Consider the following 26012-nt stretch of genomic DNA (forward strand, 5'->3'; position numbering starts at 1 on the left):
TTACAAAGAGGCAAGGAGGGAAATGAAATGTGTAAACACATATCTGCCATCTTCCTCAGCAAGCCATTTCTTGATTAAAAAGAAAAAATCCTTCCCAAGCTCCAGTGGAGGGCGAGCTGCTAGAGCCCTGTTTGGCAGAGGCACCTGCTGGAGAGGGAAGACGAGAGGGACTCAGAGGATCCTGTGGACAGTCACAATCACTAATACAATTGCAACAATAATAGTAACTCACATTTGCTGGATGGATGCTTTAAGCACTTTGTGATGTACTCTACCTGCATTACATTATTTAATTAAATTCTTACAACCACACTATGAAACAAACATTGTTGTTCTCATGCACAGGAAACTGAGGTACAGGAGATGCTGAATAACTTGTCCAAAGTCTCCCAGGTGGCAGCAGGCCGGAGCCTGTGCTCTTAACCATTTCCCTAAACTGCCTCCCCACTCTGGCCAGACACTGCCCCTTCCCTCTTCTCAGGCCCCTGAGGCTGCGGGGTGGGGGTGGGGTGGGGATGGTGGTGGGGGGAGCCTTGTCCCCTCCCACTGCCAGGAGTGGATAGGCTGTGGGTGCGGGGTAAGACTCTGCCCTAAGGTCTAATCCTACTCCCACCAGCCTCTTGGGTGGTTAGCTTAGGACTGAGCTGTGTGGCTGCAGCCAGGGCCCAATAAAAGTGCTCTGCTAATCCCTTTAATGAGCAGCATCGTGAGGCTCTAGGTGTACAGAATAGGGCTGGCTGCTGAGCACAGCAGAGGGGCCACTGGTAGATGCTGCTGCTTTTGTGGTGGAGGAAGTGCCAGGGCTGCCTGGAGGCTGAACCAGGGGTCCCAGGCACCCTCTTCCCAAACACACACGCGCGCGCGGTACTGCCCTCATTGACCCTGCTGGATCCCAGAAACAGGTCTCCCTCTGAGTCCTGAGCCTTGAGCTTTCCACAGTTACCCCCCACCTACCAGAAGCCTCAGGGGCTTCCCTCAGAGTCTCTGATTGGCCAACTGACCCACTGCCATCCTGCCTAGAAGAGGCCTGAAGAGGGTAAAGCCCAACTGTCTTCTCGACCTGAAGTCGGGAGACTTCACTCCCAACCTTCTACTGGGATCCCCTGCCCACCTGGGCTTCCCCAGCTCCCCGCAAGTCTCACCTAGTACCTGTCCTCAGCGTTTTGCCCCCTCCCAGGAAATGGGGGAACAAAGACCATGGCATTTAGTGGGGACCTTTGCAAAGGGGCTGCAGTATCCTCCTGTGGGATGAGGGAGTGAACTACCACAGAGACTCCCTCATTCTGCACAACCCAACCCCGGGTGGGCCGACATTTGCAGCCAGCCAGACTCCTGCCTCCTCACACAGACTAACCGTGACTCCTCCCTAGGTCTCCTTTGCATACATGCCCAAGTAGCAGAGTAGCTCTCTCTGACAAGGGCAGCCACCTCCCTGCCCCCTTTGACACCTTTGCATTTTGCCAGACTCCAGGTGGAATGGGAGCAACAAGAGGCTTGAGCATTCCCTTTCCTTCACTTATTTCGCGAGAGCCCAGGCACCTCCCTTGTAGTTGCTCCTCATCCCATTGTGCCCCTATCCCCCATGACTTGCCCATCCTGGTCATGGCATCAAGGGGCATCTGTGGATAGTAGGCCCATTCTCCAATGAGAGCCAGTATGGGAATGGGTGGGCACAGCCAGCGGTGGGCATTGGGACCCAGTCGGTGATGCCTGGAGTTGCCAACATCTCCATCCTGGGGCCAAACCGACACCAGTTCTCTCTCGGGGAGACTGTATACCTAGAGCCGGTGATCTCCTACTCTTCCTTGGTTTTGCCGTCTGTAAGATGGGGAGACAACCACCCAACTCCCCGGCACACAGGGTCGCTGGAGGATGTGAGGGCACAATAAGTTATCTTCTCTCTCAGTCCAGCAACTGGTCTGGGAACTATTCCTCATCCCCTACTGTGCTTTGAGGCCAGGGGAGCAACCTCTCTTAGAGCTGGCATTTTCCCACTGGCCAGAATCTGCATTCTTCTAAGCAGAGAGGCTGCTGGGAGTGATTTCTTAGCCACCACCACCCCCCGCTCGACAGAGCCCCCAGCTCCCCTCTGCAGCCCTGGCAGGTAGCTGGTGGACTCTCCCCACAAGCTCACCTCAACTTCGGCAGAGCTGCCCAGAACTGGGGACTTGGGAATGGGGAAGGAGGGCAGCAGCCCAGAGGCTGGGCCCCGGAGTCAAAAGATCTGGAGGTGTCCCCCAGAACTCTGCAGCCTGCCTTTGTCTCCTCTCCCTCTAGCAGCCTGCCCACATGGGGTGTCTCCTGGCACCCTTCTCTCCCCTTCCCACAGCTGCCCTCATGCTCTGTGTGCAGCTCCTCTCTCCCCACCCCCCCATGCCGAAGGGGGTCTCCACTCTGTCACACCAGTTCCAAATCTGGGACCCTGAAGACTGACCGGTCCTCACCCCCCTACACGTGCATGTCACTACCCTCCTTGACTGCAGGACTTTGCTGCAAGCCTGCCCTCCTCCCAGCGTGACACCCCACACCTCCTCACTCCTCCTCCACCTGCTTGCAGAGATCAGTGTACTTCTCAATCGTTGTCCATATCTTTTCCAAAAAGATTCCTCAATGCTTTTCTTTTCAAAAGGGAAAAAAAAAGGAAAAAAAAAACAATGCCAACAGCCCAGCGTCCGTGAGCAACCCAACAGTAACAAAGCAGGTGTTCGGGATGGAGGAAGGTAAGGCCACACATTTCCATTTGCCGCTTGCTCCTAGGGCTGGGCGGCCGGGGTAACTCGAAGGTGGGGGAACCTGTGTGCAGCCCTCCTCCACTTGCTCTTCCGCACACACTCATTGCCCTGTCTCAGTGAGAAGAGAAAAGGGGGTTGACAGAAGGCATATGGAAAAGTGCCCAGGTCCAGCCCGGCGCTGGCTCTTTCACTGATAGTCCATACTTGAGAAGAAGCTCCCGACTCCCCTTCCCACATCATTCATTCAAGAAATGTTTTCTGAGCACCGACTCTTTTCCAGGCCCAGTGGTTGGCATCAGGGATACAGAGATAAGGCACAGACCCAGCCCCTGAGAGGCTTTCCCCCTGGATGGGGACACACAGTGTGAACAGATGGTGCACAGAGTGTTAGAGGGCCTGGGGCAGAAGGAAGTACAGAGCACAGTGGGGCCTGGCCAGCTCTGCAGGACAGCAGGACAGGCTCACGGAGGAGTAGATACATGTGCTAACCTTTGGAAGATGAGTAGGTGTTCTGGGGGCCTGGGGAGCCTGGGAAGGGTTTTTCAGTCAAAGGAAATTGCAACAGCACAGACCCAGGGGCCTGAGGCAACTTGGAGAGATCCCAAAACTGCACAAGTTCATTACTTTGGTTCTTCAAATCCAATAATGAGTGGCATTGGTGAGGTGGGGTCTCAGGGGCAGGTCATGAAAGGTCATTTTTGTAGTGCTGAGTTTAGGCCTTATCCTGAGGACTATTGGGAGTGATAAAGGTTTTTAAGCAGAGAAAAAGCGAGATGAGGTTTGTGCTGTAGACAAGCCATTCTGGCTTTGGTAAGTGGGATAGACAGCGGGTGCTGGAGGTTAGAAGGCCAGTAGGGAGTTCTTGAAATTATCTAGGTGGGAAGTGCAGGCCTAACCAGGCAGCGGCAGTGCGAGTGGAGAGGAGGGATGAGGCTGGAGGAGATCGACTGGGCAGAGCTTGACCACCCGGGATCTGGGGGCAGGGGAGAAGCCTGCCCACTCCCATCTTACCCCAGGCCTAACTGGTGAAGAGAAAATGGGAGCCAGGCAGGTCAGGCTACATCTGGCCCCTAAGAATGGCAAACTCATAAGTCCCTTTAGCAGTGGTCCCTGCACTGTCACATGATGGGATGAGGTGTGAGTGGGACCCCTGGAGCTGCCGAGGGGGTTGCCCTTGGCCAGTGCCAAGAGGCATTGGGGGTGCTGTGCTTGGTCCTGGGCTCCAGTCTCCTCAGTTTCCTTGGCAGCGTGGATGTGTCAGAACTTTGCATCAAGAGCTATGGGCCTGTCCCCCAGCTCTGGAAGGGGGCCAGCCTTCCCTATACTAGTGGCCATTCCTGCTCCTTCATCTGGGGCTTTCTTGCCTAGGCTTGGTGTCCAGATCCTAAGGAAGCCCCTGCTTTCCTTGCTACTGCGGGTGCTCCTCTCTCCTGCCCTCCTGGCCCTGCCGTTAGCGCCCCCTAGTGCCAGGATGGCCGTGCATGAGGGCAAGGGTCTCTGAAATCCAATGGGGCCTCAGAGATCCCCCACACGCTCCTTGGCTTGCTTGTGGGCAAAGAAGGGAACAAAGGAAGCTTTCTTGGAGTCTGATACTTCCATGCAGAAATTCCAGGGTCTATTCTTTGCTTTCCCATCCTGTCCCTCTCTTGGCACATGGTCTGTACTCCCAAGTTAGGGTGAGACCAGAGAACGAGTAGGGAAAACAGAGCTCATGCAGTAGTCACCTGCCTTGTTTTCTGTCCATATGTAGATAACTCTTGATGTATCCCAGGGCCCCTGGCCCAACAGGGAAGCCAGTGCGTCTTGGAGACTGGGACCATCATCGGGCCCACAGCCCCCTCCTTCCACTGCCCCCTATCTGCTGAGAGGTTCCAGTGTCCAGTGCACCCTTCCAGCCTGGACCTGGGCCCCAGACATGTCTATGCAGCCTGAGGGCCCCTCACGCCCAGGTACAGGTGCCTGCTCTGAAGGCATACTCTCCCACCCCATTCTGTGGTGGCTGCGGGGTAGCTTCTGTGCTTTGGGGGTGACCTATAAAGAGTGGGAGTCAGTGGTTAGTGCCTGGATGGCTGCTGGTGGCCAGCCCAAGAGTAAAGTCCATGACTCATTCCCTAACCAAAACTAGCTGTGCTGTGTGTGTATGATGGCAGGGGGCCTGGGAGCAGGTGCAAGCTGGAGATAAAGGTCTCAAGCCAGACCAGACAAGTATAACATTCAAGCACACCTTGCTGTTCCAAGTGGCAGCTTTGGGGTCCAGAGCTCCCGGGGTGGACAGTTAAGATCCTCTCAGTCCCAGGCAAGTGTACCTTGGAAGAAGAGAAATTGCAGGTCACCACATCTTGGCTTGGGGTAGGCTCCCAGAGTCTTCCCAGGTATGTGTGTGCCCGCACCTCAGAGCCCACTATGAGGGACTGAAAGGGGATAGAAACCAGCCGCTTGCAAAAAACCAAGGTGTAATTCCTTCTTCCTTTCATTCAGCACGCAAAGAAATCTATTTCCACCCCACCTGCTCCAGTCCCTATCTTAAGTCAAGAGATGGTGGTGGGGACAGTTAAGGTGCCCACCACTCAATGAGATAGGGCCAGTTGCCCTATCTAAGATGGCAGCATGGCTGTGCTGGGGCCAGGGAAAGGGCAGTAGAAGGGGTTGGAGCCTCCCTGCCTACTTCCCAGGGCAACCCTGAGCAAGTACATTCTGAGGGGCCTCCAGGACACTTGAGGGATAAGAGGAAGGAAGGAAGGAAGGAAGGAAGGAAGGAAGGAAGGAAGGAAGGAAGGGGATACTGCAGGCAAGTAGGGACCTTCCCTCCATTGGAATAGGCCCCTCTCAAACCAGGCATTCCCTTCTGCAGGGAAACAGGACACTTTCCAGGAGGTGCCAAAGATGAGCCAAGGCCTGGCCAGCAGGCAGATTGGATGGGTCAGAATATGTGAGCAAGTGAGTTGCTAAGCCAGGGTGGAAGCTCTGGGTAACAGGCAGGGCCAGGGAGGAAAGGTAGGGACAGATCAGGCAGGAAAGCTGCAGTCCTTGCTGTGGTCTATCTTTTCTCCTGCCTAACCAGTAGATCCAGGACCGGAGCCACTTACGGAATTGGGGAGCATGCTGGCTGAGCATGAGTATGTGTGCAGGTGTGGGCACACGTCCCGTGTATGGCAGTGTGGTCCAGACAAATCAGCAGGGTGGCCATACTTCTGGCCCAAAGGGGTTCCCACAGTGAGGGAAAGACTGTGGCCTAAAACTGGAGTCTCCTAGCCAAGGGAGCTTCTCCCTCCTTCGGCTGAGCTCCCTGTGACCTGAGCTGCTGCCTGGTGCATCTGGGAAGCAGGTGGAGATCCCCCTCCAGGCAGACAGCCCAGCCCAGGGTGTGCCCCTCCCCCCAGACCCACTCTGACCAGGCCTGGTCCTCTCCTCTGTCTTGCAGAACTACAGCGAGAGGGAAGCATCGAGACTCTGAGTAACAGCTCAGGCTCCACCAGCGGCAGCATCCCAAGAAACTTTGATGGCTACCGATCTCCACTGCCCACCAACGAGAGTCAGCCGCTCAGCCTCTTCCCTACTGGCTTCCCATAGTACCAGCAACCTGCTTCTGACTGGCCGGCCCACTTACCTGCTGGGGGGAGAGGGAGAAGCCCCCCTCGTGGTCCTACCCTTCAGTCTCTGCTCCTCTTTCACCAACCACCTTCCCCAAGCTTAGTGACAACAGCCGCCCACCCTCCCTGGATGGAGAAGAGACCCTTCTCCAAAGCACCTTGGCACACTCTGACCTCTGTCCCCCATCAGTGGGGCTGTGGCTGAAAAAGACTCTGCAGAAGTTCCGTCCCCTCCTCTGCACATGATGTCCTGCATTGGATCCGCTTTTGTATTTTCTAACCATACCCACAGGGGGCTTGGGAGGAGAGAGAGTGGACGGCCCGCCTGGGCATTTTGACCCTGAGCAGACAGCTCTAGCCCACTCCTGGCTATGATATGCACTGCCCAGTTTCCCTTGGCCAACCTCCCTTTGGCATAGGGTAAACTGAGGCCCAGAGTATCAGGGAAGGAGGAAGGAAGGAGAAGCACCCCCCTTCCTCTTTTCTTTCCCCTTTGGCTCATGGGAAGGATTTGTCTTTTTTGTCTGTAAGCCCTTTTACCCTGGTCCTGTACTGTTGAGTGAAGGAAACCGTGGTTACCAAGACCCTGTCAAAAAGTGCACGTCTTGTCCAATAAATCACGCTGCAATTGGTGTCTATCCCTGAGTTGCTGGGGTCAGGGTCCTCTCCAAGCACCGAGCAGAGTCCTGTGGGCCTGACCATGTGTCCCTGCTTCCAGCACCCCCTGCCTTGATGATACGAGCAATTGACTGGAGAGTCAGTGGGGGGGTAAGAAGGAGGAGAATATTTGCTCTGCAATTTGGGTAGGGCCTGATTTAAATTTATTCTCCAAATTTCTTGCCTGTTACCAGAGCAGGTAGTTCTGGAGGCACCACAGGCCTGGAGCCTCCCTGGCTGTGGCAGTCAGGGCCAGTCAGGTCCTCGACATGGGCTAAGGGAGGACTGCTGGAGGAAAGACCCTAACCTTATCTTTAAGGCGGGCACTTTGTAATTGCTTCTTTTTTCAAACTCAGAAGGTGAAAAGTTAGGTGTAGGTAGGTCTCTTGAAACCTGGCTGGAACCTTGGATGACACGTTCCTGATTTTGTTCCCCTATCTCTTCCCAATTCTGGACCTAAAGTGAATGGCAGAAAGGAGACAGGAACAGCAGGAGCAAAAAGGGGTGTTGAGCATGAAGGAGACTAATGCTAGCCCTTGTTCCCCTCTTCCCTGAGAACCCAGAAAAGCCTGGGAGGTTTGAAGGAAACCCACTGAGCCAGGTGTGGTTTGGGGTAAAGTTTAATGTAATGGTTGCAGATGAGTTGAATTCACAAACAAGCAGGGATCCCCATGCAACCATCCAGCCAGAACTGGAGCAGCATCTAGAGCCTCTGCTCCTTTCACATGCATCCCATCCAGTCCTCACAACTGAAAAGAGACTTCATCCTCACTTCCCTCCACCGGGTCAGCTGGGCATCTTGGGAGAAGGGGGACCTGAATCAAACTAGGCTCTGTAGGCTGAGTAGATGGCCTTCCATAGGGTGGCTTAAGCCACTCCCTCCTGTCTGGGGACCTGCAAGGTGAGGAATCACATGCCTTAGAGAGGCATGGCTGGGAACATAAGGAGGTCTGGGCACAGCCAGTGGGGGCTGTCAGACTAGCAGCAGCTTTTCACCATTTCAGCTGAATCAGAGACACTGATGTGTCTGGCACATCCCCAACCCCCAGCCAGAGCAGTGTTTCAGTCAAAAAGGGACGGCGAAAGAGGTGCCACCAGGCTGCCAGTGCATACTATCTATTACTTGGCTCCCTGGGGATGGGTCCAGAGCTCTAGGAAAGGTGAGCCCCTCTGAATCCACGTGGCTTTATGGATGGGGCAAATATGGGGAGCTCTCTCCAACCATTCAGGGAACCGGCTGGCAGCTTAGAGTCAGGAGTCCTCCCTGGCTCAGCCCTTTCCCTCCAGGGGGTGCAAAACATCTGTGGCCTCCTCTAGTCAGGGAAAGTGGTGGGTGTAGGGCTGGACTTGCCGGCTGAGCTTGCAGGACAATCTGGTTATTCATCTGCTCACAGCCAGGGCAACTCTTTGAGTATGTGGGGGAAGGGGAAGGATAAGAGAGGCCAGATAAGCTGGCCCCATGGCGGCTGCCACAGAGCTCAGGTTATCAGAGAGGCCTTGGGCCTGGCCCCTGGCTAATTGGGGAGGTTATGGACCCTGCCACAGCCTGTAATCAGCTGGAAGTGAGATCTGGGCCCCTGGGTGGGGGACCTCACTGCCCACTGGCCCTGGAGCAGCCAGCCTCCTATCCTCTAGAGATAACACCAAGGGCAATCTCCCACCTCACCCCCCAGAAGCCCAGCAGACCTCCATGATGGCATTACTTACCTAGGAGGCCATTAGAACAGGCATCTAATTGTGGCCTGACCGAGTGACCTTGAGGAAGCCATGTGATCTCCCTGATTCTCACAGTGCTACCTGCTCAACGGGCAAATTACCATGGACTTTCTCTCAGTTTGATGCGGGGAAAAAATATCTTCATGGTCTGTGAGGAGGCTGATGGGAGTTGGGGTGGCAGCTCAAGGAGGGAGGGCACTGTCTGGGATTGATCTGAGAAAAGGCCCAGTGGTCCCAAGGCAAATTCAGGCACACAAGCACTCTGCCAAACAGTATCAGCTCTGGAAGCAAGCAGAGGCCAGAGCAGGCAGCTGCCAGTCTGGGATTGGAAGTGGTTTTTCAGGTGCTCATTTTTCTGCTATTCACAGATCAGAGAATTTCTAAACTAGAAAGTACTTAAGAGAGCACTGTTTGGTCCTCACTTTGCAGATGAGAAGCCTGAGCCCCAGAGAAGGCCCTGGCCTTGCCCACGGTTACAAAGTCACACAGCTAGTCTGACCTCTGTCTGCCCTGGCTGGTTCCCTTACAGGGCCAGATTCTGCACTGGCCTGCACCCCCGCACAATCCAAGACTCTGATCCCACTCACCCCCATCCCGTACTCCTGAGAGCTTTCAGACCCAGCCCCTGACTTTGAAGCTGCTCCCTGTCCCTGTGTAACTTGGAAAGGCAGCCCCTTCCTACAGACCTAGAGCTGGAAACTCTAGCAGCAACTGGAGAAAGCATCTGGTATATCTTGTATTCAAAGCAAGAGCCCAGCCTGAGGGTGGGTCTCCGAAGTCTCAGTATTGTCTTGCTGTAGAAGTAGGGGTAGCTATCAGGACAGCAATGACATCACCAGCTTCTAAGGAGTGGATGGAGCCTTGCTCTCTTTTAAGGTCCCAAGGTCCCATCCCAGCTCTGCCACTGGTAGCCATGTGGCTTTGGGTAAATTACTGCACCTCTGGGCTTCAGGGTCCTCATTTGTAAAATGCGGAGAGGTGCAAGCCCTGCCAAGAGGAAGAGCTGGGCTGAAGCAAGCAAAAGGGAAGTTTTAGGTCAAAAAAGGCAAAAGGTTGGTTTGAGGCCCAGAGACTGCCCAGACAGGCCAGGTAGCTCTACCTCGGGAGAGGGAGGGCCGGTGCGGCACAGCTGGAGCCCTGATTGTAGTGCGCAGCCCCCCGGACGCTTCGCCGCCCGGCTCCCTGGGAAAGTTTCTTGAAAGCAAATCCAGATCCTGGTGAGCGCTGGCAGACCAGCCCCGCCCTTCTCTCGCAGGTGGGCTGGTCCTCGGGGTCCTTCTTGCGATTTGCCCCCTCTCTCAAGTGCCACCGGAGCGTGGCCTGTTCGCGCTGCCGTGATCCCAAGCACCCACACCCACCATTTCACAATTGTGTGCGTCCACGCACACTCAGGTTCACAGAGGTACAACTCACTTTTGCCGACCCGCCGCTCCGAAGCGGACAGCGGCGACCAAGAGTCCAGAGCAGCTAATAGTCTGGAGCCCCTTAAGGTTACGGGGTGCCCAAAACTCTGGGGAAGTCGTCCAAAGTTCAGAGGGGACGCGCCCTGGGTTGCCGGCCCACTGACCTCCCCCTCGCCCTCGCCCTCGGGTGTAGAACGACACCCTTCAAAGACAGGTCTGTCCTGGACCAGAGCGGCCAGGCGGGACCTCGGCTTGCATTAGCCTGAAAGACTGGGGACTGGGCCACACAGGCCGTGGCTGCTCAGGCACTTCCCGGAACCTACCCGGAAAAAAGTGGCCCCGCGCCTTTCCTGGAGCAAGGCCGGGGTCATAACGCGGGCCTGGAAAAGGTCGCGCCTCCCGTTCTCCCCACGCCCCCCAAACCATCCCAGCCACTTGGCCCGACCCTGCGCGGGGTAATTGGGTCGGGAGGGAGGCGTCGGGCGGGCGGCGACTCCAGAGAGACTGTGCGCCTGTCAGCAGCAATTTGTCTAAGTGGACGGGACAGGCCCGGCCGCTGTGGGCCAGGGTCATCGAGGCCGCGGCCCCCACCCCAGCCAGACCCGGGACCGCGGGGGAGCCGGGCCCGGCCGCTAAACCGGGCTGGCTGGCGCCAAGACTCCGGGAGGCGCGGGTCGGTCCGGTAAGCGGGAATGGGAAACAACTCTGTGTCTCCCCGCGCCCCACCACCACACACACACATACACACGCTACACGCCAAGACGGGGACAGGTGCCCAGTGGCACCTCCAATGCTGGTCACACGCATAGGCCACACACATCACCTGAGCTTAGCCCGGGCACATTCATTTCCTTAGTACTCTTCTCATGACAGCCCCCAGCTACGTCGCACGACGCAGGTCCCCACTCGACCACTAAGCCATCCACGCGGGCGCACGCGAACCCACGCCCGGTCACACAGACCAAAGACACCAGCGAGGCTCAATCCGGGGCAGGTCCCATCAGTGGCCCTTAACCACGCGAAATGTTACGGGGCCAAGGACAGACGGGCAGCCCAGCGAGGCTCAGGACCAAGGAACCACACCTCCCAGGCCTTCCCAGCCCGATTTCCTGGTTGCAGGAAGCGTGGAGCGTACTGAGGGCGCGCAACCACCCGCCAGAGGCGGGGAGGCCCGCGCCCGTCCGACGCCCGAGCCCAGGACTGCCTGGGAGAGGGAGGGGCGGCTGAGCGCGCGTCCCCCGCCCGTCTGCGGGGCCCGACCGATGCGAAGTGACAGGGGCCGGAGCTTTGTTGTGGAGCCTCGGCCGCCTGGCGCCAGCCGCCCCCGCCCGTGCCCTCCCCTCTCCAGCCCCGGGCGGCTTGCGAGGCGCCCCCCGGGGCCTCTTAAAGAGACACGAACTCTCAGCCCCGGGGACCACCCCCCCAAGAGGCGCCTGTTGCCGGGAAGGGGAAGTGGGGTAGACCCAGGTGGGGGAGGGGCCGAGCAGGAGCTGGGAACCTCTAGGCGCCGCTCCGAGGCCTCTTGGGCCTCCCCTGCGTGGGTTTTCGAGGAGGCAAGGATATCCCTCCCTGGAGAGTATGGCTGGGGTGGGGGGGGGGGGGCGGTAGATTCAGAATCTTGAGGGCGGCTGTAGCAGGACCTCGGGGTGGTTGCGGGACAGCAAGGCCGGGCAGACGACAGGGGCCTGACTGGAAAGAGCCTGTGACCGTGGGAGGGCAGGTCCATGACCCAGTGGCTGTGGCCAGCTGGGATCGTGGTCCCCAAATGCAGCCGCTGCACCGTCGCCGGGTTTCTTCGGCAAACAACCCAGGCCAGCGTGTTTCTCGAACTCTCCGGGCCTTGGAACTCTGGACCAGCTACGGATCTTTCCCAGGAAAATGTCCGAATTGCATACAATTAGTTGTACACACATTCTTACGAGTAGGAAAGTATGTGTACACGCACGAGTTTGCAAATGTATTCACGTATTCCCAGGCCCGCACCCAGATTCCCGGCTAAGGAACGCTGCCCTTTTATCTGGTCACCTCACTGACTGCGCAAACCTGCCCACACATGTCCCTCCCTGAGGGGCCATATCCCGCCTAAATGGAGCCGGCAGGACTTTGCCTATGCAAAGCTGCAACGGATCCTGCCACATCTTCGCAGACTGCGCAAAGCGGCGTCAAAGATTCGTTCCGGATAGAGAGGAGGCACTACAAGAAGAGCAGGGTTTTGAAGGAAAACCCTGTGGGGGCGGGCTCATTTGCGAGCTGGGTAAAGGAGCTTTGAGGGCTCCGGGACTGGCCTGGAAAAGTAGAAAAAAGGTCGCGGAGGCCAAACCACTCCTGAACCTGCGGGTCCTGAACCCGCACTCCTTCGACTTAGCAGGCTTTACATGCCAGGTCCACGTGTGCAGCGACAAGGTGCCCTGCGACTTGGTGTGCGTAGTGGACGGCCAGTGTTGCCTGGATCACTGTTGGATGTGGGCTGTACACACCTACCACGCGGGCACAGGGCCCGCGCCGGCTGAACTCACCCTCACTTGTATTGGTTGTGCGGGCAGGAGTGTCAGCTATGTGCAGTACGTGGTCCTTCTTATCCTTCGAACGCGACCACCAGGAATCAGTCTGAGTGTCAGCGCCCCAGCCCGATTCACGGCAGGTGTGTGACGGCTTCACTCTCTGGGCACACTCCTTAAGTTGCCGCTCGCGCCGCGCACAGTGGGCACCACCATACAGAGCGCACAACACACACACACACACACACACACACACACACACACACCCATGTGGTGGGGGGGGATACTGGGGCTGGTGAAGAACGAAGACTGCCGATAGTCGGGGTGGGGATGGATTCAACCACAGGTGAGTGCAAACATTCCTACCCCCGTACTCGTTTCTCTGCACTACTGAACTTGGGAGACTAGCTCTTCGGAGAGCCGGAAACAAACTCTAGGAATGTGGCCGAGAGCGGAGAAAGGATGCCGCTGTTTAGGATGAGGGAGACTTGTGTCTCCGGTACCGGATACGGCGAAAATTCGTTGCGCGGGTCAAGAAGCTGGGGACCGGGACCAGCCGTCCAGCTCGGCGAACGATGCGCTCACCTTCCTAGCCCCGAGGACCCGGCTCTCCCGGCCGTCGGATGTCTCAGGGCTGGATGCAGGAGGCAGGATACTGGGCTGAGTTCAGGGCTTGCCCAGAATTCCAAGTTCCTCCTGAGTCTTCCTGTGAGGGGGAGGCGCGGACTGGGGGGTCCCCGCGTTTCCCGAGTACAAGGCCGCATCCCACTCCCTCCCATGCCGGCCCCACCGAAGGGCTCTACCACCGCTCCACTCACCGGCTCCCGCCACCTGGGTTCCTCTCCAGGACCTCGGCCGCCCTCGCCTCCCGACTCGCCCGCCCACCGGCCTCTCTTTCCAGTTCCCTCCGGAGTGCAGGGGCCCCGGGCGGCGCCTCCGCCGAGAGCGGGGTCGGAGGCCAAGCTGGGGCGCGGGCCAGAGCGGCTGAGCCGCCGGGCGAGGGAGAAGGAGGGCGCCCCCTCTCCTCACGGGGCCATGTCAATGCTTTGCACTTGGAGCCGGCGTGCGGCTGGGGGGTCCTTCCCCAGGGCCTTGGGACCCGGTCGCCCCCCGCCTCAGGCCCTTTCGGCGGGTCGGGTCGGCCCGCCGCACTCTCCCGTCCGGGCGCAGGCAGCAGCGGGCGCGGGCGGTGGGGTGGGGGCCGGGGCAGGGGGAGGGGTCTCGGGGCCCGCTTGCCCGTCATTGGTTAATATTTTATTCTGTTGACATGTTTTCTTACTGCTGAGGCTTCCGACACCTTCTCCCCGGCCCCCCCTCCCGGCCGGAGCTTGGCTAGAGCTGTCAAAACCCCGCCCCCGGAGACCCACAATTGGTCCAAAAAGCGTAAAATCAGCAATCAAGGGGGGCCTGGCTCGTTAGCGCAGGGGATCCGAGCAGGGCAGGACATGTGAGATAGTCACAGTTTTCCAGAGATCACGACAAGATCTAACCAGTCGCGCGTGGTCCCCGGCGCCGGAGCGGGCCAGCCCAGCCCAGCGCAGAGCCCCCGCCACCCCCGCGCCCAGAGCCCCGCGCCCCTCGCCGTGCCTCGGACGGAGAGCCGGGAGGAGCCGCCGCTGCGCTTGCCACCCGGGTCGCCCTTCCTCCGCGCGCGCCGCCGCCCGGGCCGGGGGTCCGAGCCGCGCGCCCCCGGCCCCGGCCCCTGGGCGCCTGGGCCGGATGTCCCGATGAGAGAGCCGGCGCTGGCGGCCAGCGCCATGGCTTACCACCCGTTCCACGCGCCACGGCCGGCCGACTTCCCCATGTCCGCCTTCCTGGCGGCGGCGCAGCCCTCCTTCTTCCCGGCGCTCGCACTGCCGCCCGGCGCGCTGGCCAAGCCGCTGCCCGACCCGGGCCTGGCGGGGGCGGCGGCCGCGGCGGCCGCGGCGGCGGCGGCGGCCGAGGCGGGGCTGCACGTCTCGGCACTCGGCCCGCACCCGCCCGCCGCGCATCTGCGCTCGCTTAAGAGCCTGGAGCCCGAGGACGAAGTGGAGGACGACCCCAAGGTGACGCTGGAGGCCAAGGAGCTGTGGGACCAGTTCCACAAGCTGGGCACCGAGATGGTCATCACCAAGTCTGGGAGGTAGGGCGGCCGGCTGGCCGGCGGGCAAGCAGGCGGGCGGGCGGGCGGGCTGGGGGACCCGACAGCACAGACCAGCGCCGAGCCTGCCGCTCGAGGCTCCGGGCTCTGGCCCCGGCGCCACGCTTAGCTCCCACGGGCAACCAAGTTGACTTTTCTCATTTGGCACCGAGAGAAATTTTAAAAACTAAAACATGAAAATCTCCCGAATAAAGTAAAACGAAAACATGCTGTTAAAGAACAGTCCTAACCATTCTGAGTCCCAAAGCTGAGGAGGTCCTGCGGCTCGGCCCGGGCGGGTCTCAGACATCTCCGCGGTAACTCAGCCTCGCCGCCTCGTTCTCCTGCCTCCCGGTCGGACTCGGAGCTCCAGGGAGATGTAGCATCTCCCGGACTGTCCTCTGACCCTGAAGCCCATAATGAAACCTGTACCACGCTAGGCCTGGCTGGCCAGCCGATTCCAGCCGGCCGTCCCTTTCCGGCAGTAAGCCCCAAGAGGCCCTGTCGAAGCCTGACCCAGGCTGGGAGCCTTGTCCTGGCCCAAGGAGCAAAAAGCTCCCTACTCACACACCACTCCAGGCCTTAACGCCTGAAGAAAATCACAGCCCCCAGCCCCTCCACCCTTTGACTCAGCCGCCGGGAATCCAGGCCTCAGGTTCACCCTCTTCCCCCGAAACTTAAGGTTCTTGTTGGGCTGCAACCCAGTTATCCAAGCAAACATCTTCTGGTTTTATTTTTGGGAGTTTCAGTCTCAGTGGGCATATCTCCTGAATGAATTTTGGGAAGATTCAAAAGAAGCAGGTGTATTTCTAGGGGGCCTGGAATTCTTTCCTGGACATCCGCTTTCATCTCAGATGAGGGAGAAAGAGAGTCACCAGATCTGAGGATAAAGCCGATGGGAACCCATATAATAAGAGAGAGTTTGACAAGCGGAAATGGGATCCCCCAGGAATAATAACCACAGGTGGGGTCTCTCAGGCAGTAATATGGGGGCAGAGCCCAGACAACCGGGAAACACAGATGGGGAAGCTCCTGGCAGTGGTGTGTGCTTGGGGAGTGAGGTCCTCCGACATAAAACCGGGTCCCATGGAGTCTTGCCCTTTCCCTTCCTCGCAGGCGGATGTTTCCTCCCTTCAAGGTGCGAGTCAGCGGCCTGGACAAAAAGGCGAAATATATCCTGCTGATGGACATTGTGGCCGCTGATGATTGCCGGTATAAATTCCATAACTCGCGCTGGATGGTGGCGGGCAAGGCCGACCCAGAGATGCCCAAACGCATGTACATCCACCCAGACAGCCCGGCCACGGGAGAGCAGTGGATGGCCAAGCCTGTGGCTTTCCACAAGCTGAAACTGACCAACAACATCTCCGACAAGCATGGCTTCGTGAGTGCTGGGCGGTGCGGGGATGGGGGTCGGAGCCTGAGTGTCCTACGCTGCAGGGGGTGGGGGCGGGAGAGCAGGCAGCGGGATTCCCCAGAGAGGAGCGCTGGCCGAACTCTCAAAGTGCCCCTGCTTGGGTCACCGCCCTGTGGCCTATGCTGGCTGAGTCTGGGCCCAGAGGGCTCCCCTTTGCAAGCCTGGGTTGTGGGGTGGAAAGCCCCAGGCTGCTCACAATCTTGGCTGGGGTCAAGCCTTCCAAAGCTCTTCCTAGAGCCCAGCCGGAGGCAGGTGCGACTCAGTTGTGTGGCCTCTGGTGTTTAAGTGCTGAGCTTGGAAGTCCTGCCCCCAACCTCAGCTTGTCCTCACCCTTCCCCATGACCTGTGTCCCCATTTCCCTTCCCACCCCCTCCCCAGACTAGGAGATTTAAAAGTTAAACCAGCCCCTTTAACATCCTAAGTCTCCATTCCCTCCTCCCATAGGCAAACGCCCTACCAGGAGGAGGGAGTTTGGGGGGTTCTCTCCATTTCTGCCTGAGGCAGGGCTCCAGCGAATGGGAAGGGGCGGTTGATGGGGCAAAAGGGATTGTCCATTCAGAAGTAGGGTGCTCGTTGAGCCCCCAAAGATCCAAAGCTTCTCTCTGTAGAGTTACTAGGGGCTTAGCAATGAGCCCAGGAAGAGAGGTTAAGAGTGGAGTTTTATGGGGGTTTTGTTTTGTTTTATTTCTATTTTCAACTGGGGTAATTTTTTTAAGTAGAGAGAGAAAGAGAGAGAAACTGTGATAAAGAAAGCTGAGAGAAAAATAAAAAGAAATACAGGAAAGAAAAAAGGCAGAGAAGACAGAAAATAGCGAAGGAGGGGGTGTAGAAGGCAGACGAAGAGAGAGAGCGCATTGGAAAGAGGTCGGGTCCCCAGAGAGTAGAAATGCTCCGGCCAAAAGCTGGGGGCTATCGGCTGACCCGCACCCTCCCCACAGACCATTCTGAACTCCATGCACAAGTACCAACCGCGCTTCCACATTGTGAGAGCCAACGACATCCTGAAGCTGCCCTACAGCACCTTCCGCACCTACGTGTTCCCTGAGACCGACTTCATCGCGGTCACTGCCTACCAGAACGATAAGGTGCGCTTGGGGGGGGCGATGGGCCCAGCCCCTGCACCGATGCCCCCTTACACCTGCAGACTCCACCCCTTCACTCATATCTGCCCGTAGACCCCAGCACCCATCTCTCGATCTCACAGCTCACTCCAGAGCAGCAAGTCTCATCTGTAACCGCAGCACCCACTGAAATCCTCCAGGCTCCCCCCCACCACCACCAAGTCCGTGACACGTATACACAGGCTTCCCCTCGGGGCGCTAACAGCTGGGCACTCCAAGGGGTGGGGATATTTACTTAGCAATTAGCCAAGACTCCCAGCCCGTGCTGACATTTTTACATTTTATTCGTTTATTTCTTGGCATTGGAATGGGAATTTAAATGAAGAGAGGGAGCCTGAGGCACCCTGCCCTGGCTCTCCTGACTGTCTGGAAACCAGCAATAGGAACCTGGGGCCCAGTTTTCACTCTCTCGGGGGAGCCAGAGGGCGGGACAGGTGACACAGCTTCCCAAAGTATCCCCACTCTGGGTCGGTCCAGGCTGTGAACCCCTTGGGAGGTGCTTAGAGAATTTTTCTGCTTGCTGCCTTTCTATCCCCCTTTTCTAGAGGTGCAGAGCTCACTCCCTCTGGGCCTGTGCCCATATACCACTCTCGGGAGAGTGTCCAAGTGTCCTGCCGGTCGTTCTTTTTGTCTTTGTGAAATGGCGTGTATGCGGGTATGTGGGCAACATTTCGGGAGACTCAGATACGTGTGGAGGAGTGTGAATTCGTTCTGTTCTCTGGGCACTTGCTTATTTTGTCTGTGTGTACTTGCGTGTGCGCGGGCCCGTGAGTGTGATTTGTCTCTGTGGTGTGGACTCGCGTGTGTTTTGCTGTCTCCGTGCGCGCCTGCTCCGATGCCCGGTTTGTTAAACTTGAGTGACCGAGTGCGTCTGTGTGCATGCTTGGGCAGATTTCGACTCTTTGCACACACCTTTGGGCTTGTGTGTGCAAGATAAGGGAATATGCTTCGAATAAAGTGGAAGAGGAGAGACCCTGTGGCTTCCCGCGAGGCCCGCCCGCTGGTCTCAACTCGTCTTCCAGCTCGGAGAGTCGTATCCTAGGCGGGCGGGTATCAAGTGGACTCTCGCGGGGTTCTCCTCTGGGGCGGCAGCCTCCGACCTCGGGGTGCCTCAGCCCAGGCTGGAGGAGACTCGTCCTGACCTGGCGCCGCCCCCTCGGTCCCTGCAGATCACTCAACTGAAGATCGACAACAACCCGTTTGCCAAGGGCTTCCGGGACACCGGGAATGGCCGGCGGGAGAAAAGGTGAGGGGTGAGCTGGACGGCTGCGCGGTGGGAGACTGAGCCAGCAGAACGCTGGGGGGTGTGAGCTCGTCTCTGACCGGCTCCCTCCGCTCATCCCCAGGAAGCAGCTGACGCTGCCGTCTCTGCGGCTGTACGAGGAGCACTGCAAACCGGAACGCGACGGCGCCGAGTCCGACGCCTCTTCTTGCGACCCTGCCCCCGCGCGGGAACCGCCACCCTCCCCGGGGTCAGCGCCTAGTCCCCTGCGCCTGCATCGGACCAGAGGTGAGAGTTGGGTGGTCGGACCTGGGGTAGAGGAAGGGGAGGTTCTCCTTCCGACCCCAGGCTGGATCTTTGCTCAGCTTCCGGGTAACCACAAAACCTGCGGGAAGCGTCAGCAGTGTGTCTGGGATGGGGCAAACGACCGAGGCCTTTCCAGTGAGGGCGGTCCGGGTATCCAGAAGATCTGGCTGCCCAGCTAGGTCCTTGGCACTGTGTGACTCTAGCAGTGAGTTTCCTTTACATGGCTCAATTTCTCCCGCTGTAAATACGGAGCCTTAGGTTAGGTGACCTGCAGCTGCCCCTTTGCCCGACGAGGATCTGGAAGTTCCTCGAACGTGGCTTCCTCGGGAGCAGGCCTCTCCCAGTCTCTCCGACCCGGTCCAGACACCGGTGGAGGAGGGGAGGCCTCGCGTCTGCCTCTTCCGGGACCCCTGTGACCTCCCGCGTCCTTTCTCCCTGCAGCCGAAGACAAGTCGTGCGCCGCGGACAGCGACCCAGAGCCGGAAAGGCTGAGCGAGGAGCGCGCAGGGCCGGCTCTCGGCCGCAGCCCGGCCCTGGACAGCGCCAGCCCCCCTCGCTTGACCGAACCTGAGCGCTCCCGGGAGCGGCGCAGCCCCGAGAGGGGCAAGGAGCCGGCGGAGAGCGGCGGGGACGGTCCATTTGGCCTGCGGAGCCTAGAGAAGGAGCGCACGGAAGCAAGGCGAAAGGACGAGGGGCGCAAGGAGGCAGGCGAGGGCAAGGAGCCCGGCCTGGCGCCGCTGGTGGTGCAGACGGACAGCGCGTCTCCTCTGGGCGCCGGACACCTGCCGGGCCTGGCTTTCTCCGGCCATCTGCACGGGCAGCAGTTCTTCGGGCCGCTGGGGGCCGGCCAGCCGCTCTTCTTGCACCCGGGACAGTTTGCCATGGGCCCTGGAGCCTTCTCTGCCATGGGCATGGGTCACCTGCTGGCATCGGTGGCGGGCAGCAGCAGCAGTGGGGGGGCTGGCGGCCCAGGGACCGCCACCGGGCTGGACGCAGGCGGGCTGGGTCCCGCGGCCAGCGCCGCAAGCACCGCTGCGCCCTTCCCGTTCCACCTCTCCCAGCACATGCTGGCATCTCAGGTAAGACCTGTGATCTGAAGGGAGAAAGAGCAAGGTGGGCATAGGGCCTGGGGGTGCCATAGGTGCTCTGAGTTTCTAGCGGACAACGACTCTGTCCTGGGGAGACCTGACACTCCACCACACCTAGGTTCGGGGAGACTGAGAGTGTAGGTCTAGGGTCTCGCCAGGGTGCTGTTCTGACTGTGTGTGACTGTGGACAAGTGCCTGACCCTCTTTGGGCCTGTTTCCTTCCCTATAACTCCAGCATAGAGTGGCACCCAGTAGACTCTTCCTCTGACAGACTGAGTCTGCCTCTGGCTTTGTGAAGTCCACTTTCCTGGCCTCAGGACACTTCTCTTGGAAACAAAAACCCTTGGCTCACTGTCAGTCCCTGAAGGACTAAGATGCCTGGGAAAAGGGAGTAGGAAGATTTGCAATATTTTCTGGACAATTGACTGCCAAAATGACCCACCTCTCAGATGCCTCTGGCCCCTTTCAGGCCCTCCAGAAGTCCTCCTGTTCCTTCCCCCACCTTAGGTCTCCCAACCACACATCTCAGGAAAGAAGGGCTCAGTTCCCCAAGCCCAGGCTGAAATTCTGAGCTCCCAGGGGAGACTTTATGAAACTGGCTAGGAGCAAAATAAGGAGACCCAATGGGGAGAGCGGCCTCTTTGGTTGCTTGGGTGGAATATTCCCTGTGGAAAGATTTGGAATCTCTACATTCATTTTCTTCCCTCTGAGGTTTCTGGCAAATTGAACCTTTGAGATCTTATCTTAAGGGAAGGAAAATAGGAGTTCAGGTCTGAGAAGGCTCCTTTGGTTCAGAAGCAAATATTTTTAAAATGGGGGAAGGGATCCTGAAATGGGTTTTAAATAGAGCTCAGTGTCAGGGATATGTGGAGTGAGCATTTGAAACACTAACATCACATATCTGTGGCTCTGAGATGGCAAGGAAGCTTCTGGAAAATGTAGCTCAGGTCCTGGAGGTTTAATCTGCATCCTTGATTCCATATGTATGTGAATGCCTCCTCCCCAGCATGGGCATCATAAAGGTTGTCGGGAAGTCAGGGCTTCTAGATACAGCCTGGTCAACAGGTGCAAGGCCAGGTTGAGAGTACCCAGCACTCAGGAGGTATCACTTGGTATACTACTACTGGTTAAGTTCCTATGCCTGAGTAGCCCGCCCTTGGCCATCAGGTAGAGCCAAATTTGGGGAGATTTGAAGCCTCCCTCCTTCCTCTCCCCTTGAGATACCAGGACTAAATGCCCAGTAGGACTTGACCTTCTCAGGAAGGATATTTTCTCATTCCGGACTGGGCTACTTCTTTCCTTCTCCCTGCCTGAGCCAGGCCTGAGGCTCCCTGGAAGCCCAGCACAGCCAGCTCCCTGCCCTCCTCCCCATACCCTCTTACTCTGGAGAGTGAGCCATTATCTCAAAGGTCAGATAATCCAAAAGTCGGGCCTCATAGACTCAGCAGATGTTTGTCAGGGTTTCCTGGCTACTGTGCTCTCCACGGGCAGACTTTGCATTCCTTCCTCAGCTGCCACTGAGGTGCTGCCAGGAGCTCTTTGTAGAATATCCAGGCCAGTTTATAAACGGATTGGCATCTATGCCCTTCTGACCCAGGCAGGAGATCCCCGAGCAGGCAGGCAGGTAGAAGGAGAATGTATGGAGTTCCTCACCTCTCCTGCCCAGGCTTTCTCAGTCCTTTGGGGCACCTGCAGATAGAAGGGTTGGGGAGGACACTCTTTTAAATGAGCAGAACCTCCCAAGACAGCCAAAGCTGCCTACTTGCCACCTGGCTCTATGCCTGCCCAGTTTCCTCCCTCTAGGCTTTTGCTCATGCTAGTTCAGCCACCTGGCATGTCTTTCCCTCACTCGTACTGTAATGCCTGGCACAGAGCTTGACGGCACCAGACCTTTGCATCATAACCTGAAGTGAGCTCCTGTCTAACTGGGTTTGGCCATAGGCATACTGGCTCTCCTCTACCTGTGCTGCTTGGGGTTACAGTTATGTGAGCTCTGGTATTATATTCCTAAAACAGTAGGTCAAGGATTCCTGGTGGTAGCACCACCCCCAGCACCCAGCTCACCCTTAGAACACCTCAGGCAGGATGCCTAACCCTTGTCTTGTTCTTTTCTTTCAGGGAATCCCAATGCCCACTTTCGGAGGCCTCTTCCCCTACCCCTACACCTACATGGCGGCCGCTGCGGCAGCGGCCTCTGCTTTGCCAGCCACCAGTGCTGCGGCTGCAGCTGCTGCCGCTGCGGGCTCCCTATCCCGGAGCCACTTTCTGGGCAATGCCCGGCCCCGCCTGCGGTTCAGCCCCTACCAGATCCCGGTCACTATCCCGCCTAGCGCTAGTCTTCTCACCACAGGGCTGGCAGCGGAGGGCTCCAAGGCTGCGGGCAGCAACAGCCGGGAGCCCAGCCCGCTACCGGAGCTGGCTCTCCGCAAGGTTGGGGTCCCATCCCGCGGTGCCCTGTCACCCAGCGGCTCAGCCAAAGAGGCGGCCAGTGAACTGCAGAGCATCCAGAGACTGGTGAGTGGGCTGGAGAGCCAGCGAGCCCTCTCCCCCGGCAGGGAGTCGCCCAAGTGAGGGGACCGCCCAGCTGCTCCGCTGCCACGCAGACCTCCCCGGCTGCCTGCCCCTGCTGCTTGGGACGTGTACAGCACAGAATGGGTATTTATTTAAATAAAGGAGCATAAGCGGGCTGCTGCAGCCAGAATAGAGCCCTGGCCAGCCAGCCGGAGCCTGGGACAATTCCCTAGGCCCCAAGAAGAACCCGGCTGCCGGGAACACAGTCGCTTAGGAGCCACTGGTCACTGTCCAGATCTGCTCCGATGTCAAAGTGGCATTGGCCAGGTGTCCCTCCAGGTCCTCCAGCGCTGTGGGGAGGCCTCATTGCCCCGCCCAGTGGTCTCATCGGGAGACAGAAGGTGCAGGAGTCAGGGATGGGAACTTCGGAGGGAACCCCAGAGCCCCTAGCCTTGGGCCTGGACCGCTTGAGAATCTGCAGTAAGGGATGCGGGCTCAGTGAAGACTGAAATCAGTGTAGACTTGAGCTGGGAGGGACCTGTTCTTTTAGTCCTCCCACTTCTTCCCCGGAAAGACAGGCGCTCCTCCCACCCCTCGGTCAGGGGAGGGAGTGGCACTTCTGCCTTGAGTCCCCAGGGGGAGAAAAAAAAAGATATTTATAAAATAAATGGTAATTTGTGTAAATAAGCTTTAAGGTTCCCAGAATATACAAATTGGTATTAATTTATTCAAAGGTGTACATTGCTGTGTACATAATATTTAGAGATTAATTCATAGCATTTAAAATTTCTTTTCATTTTACATAAGCATCTATATTGTACAGGGCTGGGGGGTCCTCGGCTGCGGGAGAAGCCCCATCCCTGGAGGGGCTCCCACCCCGCCAGCCCCTCGGCCCCTCCGCCCGGGCTTTGCTCGCCCGGCCCGCGGGCTCCACCTCAGGTTTTCACTTTTCGCTACCGAGCGAGACGAAAAGACAAAAACTCGAGAAAACAATAAAACGCTGCAATGCGAAGTGAACGGCGCTGTGCGCTCTGTGGGCCGCGTGGGGTAGGGGCGCAGCAAGCGCGTTAGGAGGGACTGGAGGCGGGGACAAAACGTCGGGCGCCCCCAGCTCGGCGGCAGCTGCACCCCGGGGGCGGCAGCAGGCTGGCTGGGGCAGCGGGCGGAGCTGCGAGGCCGAGCGGCGCCGGCGCGGGCCACCGGCTGGGCCGGGAGGCGCCGAGCCGCTTCGAGTCCCCCGCGCTCCCGGCGCGGGCCGCCTCCCAAGCCAGGGGCCGGGCTCCCTCTGCTGGCCACTTGCCTCCGGCCGTCGCCCCAGCCACTCTGCACCGGGACTCCTGACTCCCTTTCTGGGGCTCCAGAGTAGAAACGAATCCCGTTTTAGCGCCTCTGGGTAGGCAGAGCTGGTAAGATGGGTGCACCCTACTCCCTCTCTCCCTTCTGAGGAGGAGTTTGGCCGTGGTGCACCCACTACCGCGGACCCTAGAATCCTTTTCATCTCTCTGCCTCCTGGACCTCAAAAAGAAACCGTTCTTGGGGCGTCTGGCTGGCTCAGTGGGTAAAGCACAAGACCCTTGATCTTGGGGTGGTAAGTTTGGGCCCCACGTTTGACTTAGATATTACTTTCTTTAAAAAGAAGAAAGAAGCATTTCTCCTTGTCTGGGCTGTTGACTAGAGTGACAGAGTCTAACCTGAAAGTTCTCCCGTGTAACTCATCTAAATCTCTTTTGGGGGTGTGGGAAGTGTGGGTCAATAGGCTACTTCCTTTACTGCCTCAGTTTCCTCTGGTATAATAAAGGGCTCCGCTGGGGTATCTCTGGGAGTCCCATGTGTCTTCCCAGTGGCACGTTCTTCCCAGTGGCCCCCTCCTGCAAGTGGGCCTCCCACCCCCATCCTTTGAGCTTCTTTCTGCTTCACACAGCCAACAGGTGTCTCCGACCCCCAAATCCTAGTAGTGGGAAGGGGTGAGAGATGGGAAGTCACTCCTTTAACCCACCCTCAGGTCTGTCCATCACCGAGCCCCCACCTCCTTCCCAGTTCTCTGCTCTTTAAGCCTTGGGAGTCCGTGCCGCCCTGGACGAACACACTGCCTGCCCACCTTGGGTACTTTAGGGGGCGGCAAGCACAGGTCCCCCAACTCACCAGGAACACCAGGAATGGTAAGATGAAGGAAGGGTGAAGGTGGAGGTGGAACTGCCAGTATCCGGGCCTCCAAGTGCCCAGGACGCCTCCGTGGGCCGACACACTTGCAAGGAAAGAGAACTGTGTCCGCCTGTTCCACGGAGGGAGCTGGACCCAGCCTAAGCTGAATTCGGCAAGGGGCTTGGCCAGTGAGCGAGCAAAAGGGCGCAAAAACTGTCCCAGCTCCCAGAGTGTGGGCTGTTTCTACGCTCTCTGACCTTCCGCAGGCAGGACAGCGAATGGGGCAGTCCAGGAACCGGGCGGGCCAGAGAGGCCACTTTCTCAGCTCAAATAGAATCCCTCGTGGACAGTGTGCTTATTTGAGGTCGCTTTCGGCTCAAAACATCTCTGAAATTTTCGAAGAGCGGGGCGCGTTCACTTCTTCCGGTTTCTCCCCGCACGTCTAAGAAGGAAAGTTGGGCAGAGGCTGCAAGTGCACGGCAGTCTCAGGAGCGGGTTGCTGACACCAGGGGGCAGTACCAACCTAAAGCTGCGGTGAGGGCGGCGCGCAGAGTGGGGAACTCCAAGAGGGTGGCCGCGAATGCCAGGCAGGGCGGCCTGGTTGCGGCCGCAGCCTCGCCGCATGGTTGCTGCAGCACCCCGAATGAGGTGGAGTGATACTTAAGGGCCTCGAGAGGCCCCAGGCCCCGAGTGCAGTTTGGGGAGTCGTCCTGAATTCCCCCGCCTCCCGCCGGCAAATCCTGTCCCGGAGTCGCCCTCCAGGCGCTCCGCTGGGTCTCAGCTGAGAACCTGAGTTCGGCTGCGGGAACCGCGCGGCCGGCAGCAAGGCCTTGTCCCAGGCAAAGGCCAGGCCGCTTCCTGGCCCAATTAAGCCACCCGTCAACCCCCCTTCCCGGCCTCGCATCCCTCATTGTTCCCTGGGTCGCCAATTAGCCCCGGCGTTCCTCGTCCCACCGCTCTAGTGCTCCAAGGCCTTCTTAACCCTTCTGGGCCTGGCACCAGGGGCCCTAGACGGCAGAATCCCCTGCGCACGGCTGTATGTGGAGGGCGTGTTTGGGTTGATGGGGACTGAGGGGTCACTGCGGGGCCGTGTGCGTTGGAACTGTGGGGTTAGAGAGTGAACTGTGCTTGGCTGTGTGGGATGGTTGAGTGTGACTTCACTGGGGAACTTGGAGACGGGGGATGTGGGTGTGGGGTCTCCGTGAGACCCCTAGCGGCCAAGCAGTGTGGATCTCCAGGCCCAGGAGAACTCATTTCCTCTTGGGATAAATAAGAGTCTACCGAATCCCCTCAAGCCATTCTTTTCCCCCCACCCCCACTCACGCTACGGCGGCGGAAATCTACGACCTGGCCCCGCCCCCCCCAAAGGCGCTGAACTGGGGTCCGCCTCCCGTGCGTACCGTGAACGTCCACACAGGGCACTCCTTGTAGCTGGAGCGGAACGTTCAGCTTCGCGCTACAGGACACAGGTGAACACCTCAGCTCGAGCT

General features: G+C 58.4%; 2 protein-coding genes across 2 annotated transcripts in view; both read left to right on the forward strand.

The window, feature by feature from the left end:
• BCAS3 (BCAS3 microtubule associated cell migration factor) overlaps nt 1-6960 on the forward strand; it is a 617319-nt gene extending 610359 nt beyond the window's left edge. Inside the window, exon 28 of the mRNA XM_011289076.4 lies at nt 6154-6960. Coding sequence (XP_011287378.3) covers nt 6154-6302 — 149 coding nt within the window. The 3' untranslated portion in view covers nt 6303-6960. The remainder of the gene's footprint in view (nt 1-6153) is intronic.
• A 7006-nt stretch (nt 6961-13966) lies between these two features.
• Nucleotides 13967-23392, forward strand: TBX2 (T-box transcription factor 2). Its single transcript, XM_023244584.2, has 7 exons — nt 13967-14718; nt 15832-16099; nt 17071-17217; nt 18423-18499; nt 18600-18763; nt 19223-19860; nt 21988-23392. Exons 1-7 carry the CDS (start codon nt 14324-14326, stop codon nt 22438-22440), a joined length of 2142 nt encoding a protein of 713 aa, XP_023100352.1. The 5' UTR covers nt 13967-14323; the 3' UTR covers nt 22441-23392.
• Nucleotides 23393-26012: the final 2620 nt, after the last annotated feature.

The sequence above is a fragment of the Felis catus genome, chromosome E1, assembly GCF_018350175.1.
Source record: "Felis catus isolate Fca126 chromosome E1, F.catus_Fca126_mat1.0, whole genome shotgun sequence".
NCBI classification, from domain to species: Eukaryota; Metazoa; Chordata; class Mammalia; order Carnivora; family Felidae; genus Felis; species Felis catus.